We start from the raw sequence: 8,889 nt of genomic DNA on the forward strand, positions 1-8,889 counted from the left end.
TTCAGAGAACAACACATTGCTGTCCTACCTGGTGATATTCTCATAGGAACAATCTCTGATGGTGATAGTTCTCCATTTTCTAACGAATGCTGAAAAAACAATAAGGACATAATTCAATTTAATTGACAAACCAAGTGCTGTCAGTAGTGAACACACAAGACAGAAATAAACTTACTTGACTGAAAATGACTGGATTTTTGTTTCTTTCTTCTATGAAACAAAACCAAGAAAAACATCTTAATCAGCAGAGTCATGACTTGGCAGAAATATTCTCATCCAGCAAAACCATGTCAACATTTCCATTGTCCTGCCATCCTCACCTTCTCTGAAAGACATTTTCTTCTTTCTGAAGCAAAACCAAAAAACTACTGCAGCAATTATTAATAAAATAAATAAAACACAGACAATAGCCACAATTGCTGCGACATTTGAACGTTTTTCTCCACATTCAGCATCAGTAGAAGAAGTTCCTGGTTTTATCAGTTCAAGGTCTGATTCACATCTGTAAAGACAGAAGGACATTTTTACAGGAACATGTTCAGATCCAACAGATTCTCTGCTGTTGTTAAAAGTCAGGAGTCTCCATGTGTGATTTAAAGCTTCACTTACTGAGTATGTGGCTGACAAGATGTAAATGTTCCATTTGAAAATGTTCCAGCGCTGCAGTCAGAGCACACAGTGTCTGTGAAGGCTGTTCCTGCACAAACATTAATCATAGATGTGTAGAAACCACTTCAGAATCACATTATGAAGGACTCAAAGTGTTACATGATGAATGATGAGCAGACAGAACAACAATCCAACAGATTTAATCAGTTAATCATTCTGCTGAGGAGAAGATCAGACTGGAATCAGCAGAAGAAAATATTAAAGGACAAATCAGCAAACATTCATTAATAAAGTCTAGTTTTAGCTGCAAGAACCACAAAGAATCTTTGGTTAAACTGTGTTTTGTGGTTAATTTGAAGACATGGTTGAGGCTGGTTCAAGACAAAAAGAGAAAGAAAAGATCAGGTGTGTAGACGATGTAGTTTTACCAGCTGTTGGTCAGATCAGATCATTATTTTATCTTTCTTTTATCTAATTCTGGTGCTTCTTTACCTAAATCACACCTTAATGAAACTATAATAAGGTCAGACTCCCTGAATTTTTGCTGTTCTTATTTAACATTTTATTGGAAATACCTACCTGCTTGGTTGATGTATTGTCCTGGCTGACAGATTCTGTGTTTCTGTGCTTCTACACAGTTGTTCCCTATTGGATCAATACAGTAGAATCCCTCCAGTGGTTCACAAACTGCATCTGATGTTGTTGTACATGATGTCTTTACCTTCAGACCCAAACCTGTCAGGAAAGATCGAAGATACACAGAGAACTTCAGAAAATGGATCATCTGGATTTGATTTAAAGTAACTTTACATATCAACAAGTGGACATTTGATTTCAGAGGGAGAAGGAAGGTTTGGTCTGTCATTCCAGTAACTAACAGCAGCTCATCATTGTTTCATAGAAATACTGAAAGAATCTGAATCTGGTCCTACAGTCTTTTCATGACTTTGTTTCTGCACAGTCTATAATTTTTTTTATCAATCATGTGTAATAAACTGATCAAACTGAGTCTCTGCACCTCTGTGATGACTCTGTTACATCAATATTCAGCTGCCTCAGTTATTATGAAGCAATAACAGAGGAACAAGCAGCCAAGTTTCCACCAGAACATCTCTAACAAATCAACAAACCTTCATCATAGTTAGCGCAGTCGAAACATTTTTTCTGCCCAGTGGGTTTATCCACGTACGTTCCTTCAAGGCAGGGCAGACATGATGTTGGCCTGAACTCTGTACAATCAGTTTTAACTCGACTTCCTGGTGAAAATAAAATGAACAAGTCAGTTTAACACAGTACTGCTTCCTTTTAACTAAACTCTCATACAGTTCATGTTGCCTGTCTCACTGTTATCCCAAATAGATAAAGCCACACTGTAAAAAAAAAAAAATCCTAATTTTATGAAAATAACTCTCTTTACTGACACTTGCAGCAGTTTTCTTTGTTTTAATTGTATAGCCAGGTCTGTAAAATTAGACATTATCTGTAAATTAAGAATAAAACAGCTATTAAATGACAGTAATAATCTGTAATTAACTTAAATGCAGCTCTTGCTATAAAGGTTCATGCTCATTCTATTAATTTAATGCTTTTCCTCATCATTTTAAGCTAAATTGTATTAGTTTTATAATTTTCTGTACTTTCATATTTAAACTCTCTTGTATTTTCAAAATGAACAAACTTTGTTTTTATTATATTGAATGCATTGGTTGATATTGTACATTTAATCTGAATAAACTGAAATAAAGTGTTTTACTTTCTTTGTCTTTCAAAATAAGACAGTTTTGAGCTTCTGTTATGTTTGATCGTGATAATTTAGGTCAAAACAGAAATTAAAATTGTTTGACTGTAGATTTTAATTACATTTTTTGGAAGTGTTTGATTGTAATATTTGAGGGAAAAGGCTGTAAAATAATAGTGTTTTGCACTTAATTTAATATATTTTACTGTTTTGTTAACTGTCATTTGACTATTTTAATGTGTGTTTTTTACAATGCAAAGTTCACAAAATAAACATTAATAAATATACAGTCTGTTTACTTTTGTTAAATCATTTTTTTATTTGTCAGATGCATGTTGTAGGACAGGACATCACATGTGATGACCAAAACATCCAGTTGGATCTTACCTGCAGGACACATTGGACAGCATTCATTCCCTATCTGATATTCTCCTGGATGACATGTCAGAGCGTGACCAGTGAAGACCTTCATCACAATGATCTGTGGAGATAAGAAAAGGTTTTTCTATGTCAGTGAAGCCTCAGTTAAAAATGAGACAAAGAAGAAGACCTGAGGTGAGGTGATGATGGTACAGGAAGGTACGTGATATCAGACAGAAATGCCAACTTGTTACAGTCTTTTTCCATTTTTCCTCACTTTAACTGATCAACTGATCCACCTGAATTAAGCAATATTTAAAGGATAAATCCAGTATTTTTTAAACCTTGGCCTCATTTCTCAACCTTCCCAAGTGTAAAATGATTAAAGGGGAAAAAATGTTTGGGATCAGTCATTTTGTCTGGCAGCTACTGAACAGCCACAATGTAATCTCATGGGTTATTATGTTTGTGTCAAAGTTGAAGTGCTTGTTTTTGCCATCGACAGGCTCAGATTGAGATTATAAAAATATTACAGATTTGGTTTTCTACACAGACAAATGTGTGTCTAATATGTGACAGAAGTCTCGTTCTAAAATTTTGTGCAAAGAGAGAGTTGATTCATCCAGAGTGCAGAAAGTGCAGCATGATGTCTGTTAAAAGATGAAAAATATCAATGAACTGTTTATACCCTTTTAACATTGGGGCAATAAAATTACTTTGGGAAGCTTTCACAGACTACTTCAGGGGTGGGACACTGAAACTGTGGTTAGCTGTGCAACAAACATATGAAAACTCTGCTGTCCATACAGAGACCATCATGTTTGCAGAGAGAATGACTGTAATGATGTCAGAAAGTTGTTCTGGTATCAGTGCACATGAAAGTATGACAGGATAACAGCAGAAACAATCACTCAGTGAGCCAGTAATGTTTAAAAGTGTCCCAGACTGGATTGCAAGTGTTTGGCATTTATCTGTCCATTTATTTCTACCTCCATGAATTATTTACACCTAAAAACATGATCCAATAGAGGACATGTTAAGAAACACTGGTGTTATCCTTTAAGTCAACACAGACACACAGCGAGGCCAACATAGTGGATTTACTGAGGTGAAATCAATTGATATTTAGAATACATGTTGTCTTCAGTCAGTCTGCTGGATTCAGCTGTCTGGACCCTGAAAACTCCTCCTTGGTTCAATCACAACAGCTTGACATCATCATTAACCCACCAGTGGTTCTGATTAAACAAACTGTATTCGTCTTGCAGCACGAATTGGAGCTTTTTGTTTTATTGAGAAACTGCTGTTTATCGTCATGATTAGAGACAAAACAACTCAATCAAGTGGATGAACCCAAAGGTAACAAAATAAATAAATGTTTCTTTTTCATTTTACAAGTTATAAGTTTAATAATTGCTCTGTCTAACACCAGCTCTTCTCTTCTATACAGCAAAGTTGTAATTATAGTCGTGCATAAACCAGCAGCAAATCCACAGTGCAACAAGTCTACCATATTATAGATACATGCTTGTTTAAAAAGGTATATATATAAACAGTATATATAGTATACAGTATACATATATATATATATATATATATGGAGAGAGAGAGAGAGAGAGAGAGAGAGAGAGAGAGAGAGAACAATATAGAACAAACATAAACCGCCTGAAGTATGAAGAGTGTCTGCAACACATCTGTACTGCTGTCTTCCTGTTTGTGTTTAAATCTAAGATACATGATGATGATCTCTAACTACAGCTGAATTATGCAGGTTTTAAATATGCAACAACTGCTCACACATACAGCCATGGCCATAAGTTTGGACACAAGTACCATGACGCTTGTGAATCTTAGAAAATACCACAAAATTGTCACTTACAATACAGTACACAACTCCTGAGAACTATATTAAGTTTCATATTTAAAAAAACATCAAAAGAGTTTGGTGTCATTTTGTTATTCTTACCAAATTCGGTTGTGAAAGTACTGCATTTTTTTGTTATTTTCTTCTAATATTATGTTTTGGGAACAAAGTTGTTCCAATTGTTGGAATTTATTGATAATATTATATCCCTTGTTGATTTGTTGACTAATTAAACTGGTGCTGTCAAAAAATATTAGTTATGTTCTGTAATAGACATCAAAACAGACATAGTAAGTCATGCTGTGTCCAAACTTATGGCCATGGCTGTAAGTTATACTTCATAGGAGGAGTTACAGAATGAAAATGTATAAATCAATACGTACATTTAATTGTTTGCAATGACACTGTTGAGATTCAGGAACTATTTCTAGAATGTTTAAAGGCGTTTACTACAAAGTATATAGCATGAACCAATACCATTCAGACCACATTTAATGATGACTTATAGAAACACCAGCAACAAGTCAAACACAGTCTGATTCATTCAGTCATATGAACGTTGTTGAGGTCACATTTGTGTGACAGTTGTCAGTGTGGCTCTGTTAGAGTGGAGTGATACCAAAGTTCACAATACACTGAACTGATCTGAACCTCAAAGGTCAAACAGGTTAAAGTCAGACATCCTCCTACTTTACTGCACTGCCAGAGATATTTCTGGACCTCAGTCTAACATCACCTTCACCAAACTGTCTCCTCCCACCTCACATGATGAACACAACAGCAGCTTCAGTTTCTGATTTGATTCATGTAAGTAGAAAATGTAATTACTGCATCAAAGTGACAGAGTCAGAAAGAAAAAGTCAGAAAATGAAGTAAGTTTACAGAAACGTTGGAGATCAGATGAAACTTGATGAATAAATGACTGATTGTCAAATACAAACTTGTTTTACCAAAAACGTTGCAGGCGTCAAAAGTTTTCTTCTCCAAATCATTTCATAAGGAGGAAAGTTGTAGTTTTTTTTTGATCTGAAGACACCATGCACTGAGAATTGGGATTTGTTGAGTTGTAGCTGCAGGAAAACTTCTGGAAGCAGAAAGAAAACAGATCAAAAGTGTTCTAACCAGCAGTGAAACCTGTTTACTGTGGATAACAGAATCATTCTTAAGCTGCTTAGTATCAGATTTGTGCAGAAAAAGACAGTTTAAAGTGTCAACATGCAGCTGCAGAGCTGTTAAGAAGCAGCTTAATGTTCACTTCTCTTTAGTGAGGAAATAACAGATCATTGAATCATGATGAGCAGCTCAAAGTTCACTTTATTTTAACTTCATCTGTTTGTTTCCTCTCAAAGTTCCTTTTCTAACACTGATGGATGTTCAGATGAGCCTGATTCAGGAATAAATCTGAATGTTTCAGGTCACAGAGCAGCGTGTGTTTATTAGACTGATCTCTGGACACAAACTGTTTTTATCAGCTCAGACTTCTGATCTTATAATGGCAGGTTTTACAACTCTGAAGGATCAGAGGTCACAAGAGAAGTTAATCTGATTACAGTTTAACAGAAGGTGAACTTCTTTCCAGTCTTCCTCCTCAACTGAACAAACCTGTTTTACAGCAATAACAGTCTATTATTTAGAAAACTCTGAAACAACTGGTGCCAGTGTTCAAGGTTACCAGTGTGATACATTCACTGAGTCCCTGCTGTCACTGGAATAATCTCAGGATTGTTCTGCTTCATTTCTGTGACACAAGAAGTATTGGAAACAGTCCTGGACTCTCTTTAGACCTCAGTCTGTTCTGCTGATGGAGACACAGAAATATTATAAATTCTCTCTGATGTCTCTGATCTATAAAGTTGTTCAGTTTTCAAGTTACAGGCCTCAGCTGAGTCACATGTCGACAGTAGACGTGTCCTGGGAGACAGGAGACAACAGGTGTGATTACTCAGCAGGCCACAGCCTCCAGGTCTGCAGACACATAGTATTGCTGCCATAACCATAGACTGTGTAATATATGACTTAATATACAGTCTGTCAATACAACCCCTGCTCGCCTCAGTACTCTCCCCCTTGTGGTGAAACTAGGAAATTGCGCCTTAGTGACATAAACTGTGGCAACGTCATTTTAAAATGTACCCTTTCTCAGGGAAAAAGTGGAAGTGGGGGTATCTGATTACAAGGACAAGCTATGGCAGTAAGATTCATAAAATACTTACGTAATTGTGACAATACATTTATAGGTGTCACAGACACAAGAGGTAGACTATTGGATCAGATTTTTCACAGTTGTGTAGCTGTTGCTCACTGAATCTGATCTTTTTCACATTCTAAACTAACCTTACACTTGAGGGGTTAATCAAACTAGTATGGTATATATATATAATAACACAACAGACATCTCAACTGGAGCCTAACAGTTGGAGTCTCAGATCAGGGTGGGGTTTCTCTGTCTACCGTCATTCACTGTTTATTTCTGTTTAAAGATTCTTTTCTTGGTTCTTTGCTGTCTTAAAATCAGCTCCACTATGCAGGTTACAGAGTAAAACAGTCAGATGCTGCAGTTTTCTTAAGTTTTTCTACAGAAACATGTGAACAGCTGCTGCGTTTCAAGAAATAATTTCTACACTAAAGTCTGAACACAGGAAATAAGTAAAACCACATTCTGCTGCAGTTTTCTGCACAAACGGAAACACCGAGAAGTTCTACCGACATTATAACAACATACAAAATACTGATTATAGATGCGTTAACAAAGAACATTCGGACAAATTCAGGACTCTTACCGTCGATGAAACAAAACATCGTAATGTGGCCGTGAGTAGTTCAAGGGCCATCGGGAATTCTTACATTAAATTTGAAATAAGAAAATAGCCTCTATGACAGTTTGACAACATATTCAAATAGGAGCAATGGTTGAACTGAAAGGCTGGAAATCCCCGCCCTGTCTACATTCCAACCACTGATTGTGAAACCACCCACACAAGAGGACTGTCTCAACGTTATGTAAAGAAAAAGAAAGCATCATACTCTTCATATATATTTGCTGAGACTTTAAAAAAAGACCTTTGACAATTGCATTCAAAATTACAACAGTTTGCATCAGCGTCTTTGAGGGTTGACAACTTCTAATGAAGTTATGGTCAACCAGGCCCAGGGTGGCTAATCAGGAGGACTGGGGCAATGGAGGCGAGGTTCAGTGTTCACTATTTATCTTTTTTTTTTTTTTTTTTGGAACGTGTTTACTCTACGGTGTTAAGCTGCTACTACTGTCCCTGGACCGCCTCCGCCTCCACTGGCAGCTCTTCTTTTTATTTTTATTTATTTATTTTTTTACCAACAAATGAGAACGATGAAACGGTTACATTAATTGTCAAATCTATGAATTGTGTGGCATTGTAACATAACATTTTATCTTTTAAATAATAGTATGATGTGACGCCACATAACTGGGAAACTCTGTCTTGTGAACATTAATATTATTTGATAGTGGGAAAAATTACATTCTGATGTTGTAAAGAATAGTGCTGCAGATTTACCCTTTAACTGATGTTCTCATATTTATGAAATCTAAGTTGTGATGGAAGTGTTTCCTTGCAGAGGAAAAAGACATGATAGTGTTATTAAAAAGTTATTAGAAAGTGCAAATTTTATTTCATCTTTTAAATTTAATATTGGTATTTTCTTATTTCATTTTTAAGGTTTGGACATCTGAACACTTATTTGAACAGAATACAGATTCTGATATTGTTGAAAAGGATGTGTTCAAAGAATAATGTTGGAGATGTGCACTCATGTAGAAATAAATCCAAATTGTGAAGCAACCATTACTTGCACTGAACTGGAAGTATTTTAGAAAAATACACTGAATTACAAGGCTTTACAGAAAAATGTGCTATTGTAGACTTAACATGTGAGCTTATTATTACGATTTTAATAATAGGTTGTGATCTAAAGTGGGTCAGTCTGAGGCATGAAGCTCCAGGGCTGAAAATGAGTCCCACTCTGGCCCTGTGTTCAACCAATAAACTTCATGAAGTTACAGGAATTAACTTTATATCGACAATCAAATTTGAAACTGTCCAGGTTTGTTCAGATAAAGGAGGAGGCTTGAAATCCTGAAGTCAAAGTGAAGAGAAATGAAGTTTTGGAGCCAGTTTATTAAGTTACTACAACTTGAATTAGGTTTGAAATCACAGCAGTTTTAATTTAAATATTAAAGCTGCAAGCAGCGATGGACGGGTCCTCGCATCCACGCTGGTCGGCGAATCCATGCACGTTCACCAGGTGGCACTGTGACTGAGAGTGTGTGTCGGCCTCTGAA

General features: G+C 36.0%; 1 protein-coding gene across 1 annotated transcript; it reads right to left on the bottom strand.

Moving 5' to 3' along the window:
* Positions 1-7,494, bottom strand: LOC127534346 (tumor necrosis factor receptor superfamily member 14-like). Its single transcript, XM_051949309.1, has 8 exons — positions 7,352-7,494; positions 5,522-5,655; positions 2,735-2,828; positions 1,740-1,865; positions 1,189-1,344; positions 610-697; positions 176-502; positions 1-89 (listed from the first exon to the last, which is right to left on the bottom strand). The coding sequence occupies exons 1-7, from the start codon at positions 7,368-7,370 to the stop codon at positions 238-240; spliced, it is 882 nt and encodes a 293-aa protein (XP_051805269.1). The 5' UTR covers positions 7,371-7,494; the 3' UTR covers positions 1-89; positions 176-237.
* Between the last annotated feature and the right edge of the window lie 1,395 nt (positions 7,495-8,889).

Source organism: Acanthochromis polyacanthus, chromosome 6, assembly GCF_021347895.1.
Source record: "Acanthochromis polyacanthus isolate Apoly-LR-REF ecotype Palm Island chromosome 6, KAUST_Apoly_ChrSc, whole genome shotgun sequence".
In the NCBI taxonomy this organism is placed as follows: domain Eukaryota; kingdom Metazoa; phylum Chordata; class Actinopteri; family Pomacentridae; genus Acanthochromis; species Acanthochromis polyacanthus.

Coding starts and splice junctions, on each gene's coding strand:
- LOC127534346 (XM_051949309.1), bottom strand. Junction 2,829..5,521: donor TGACGCCTGCAACGTTTTTG/GTAAAACAAGTT, acceptor TTATCTCCACAG/ATCATTGTGATGAAGGTCTT. Junction 698..1,188: donor ACAATACATCAACCAAGCAG/GTAGGTATTTCC, acceptor ATGTTTGTGCAG/GAACAGCCTTCACAGACACT.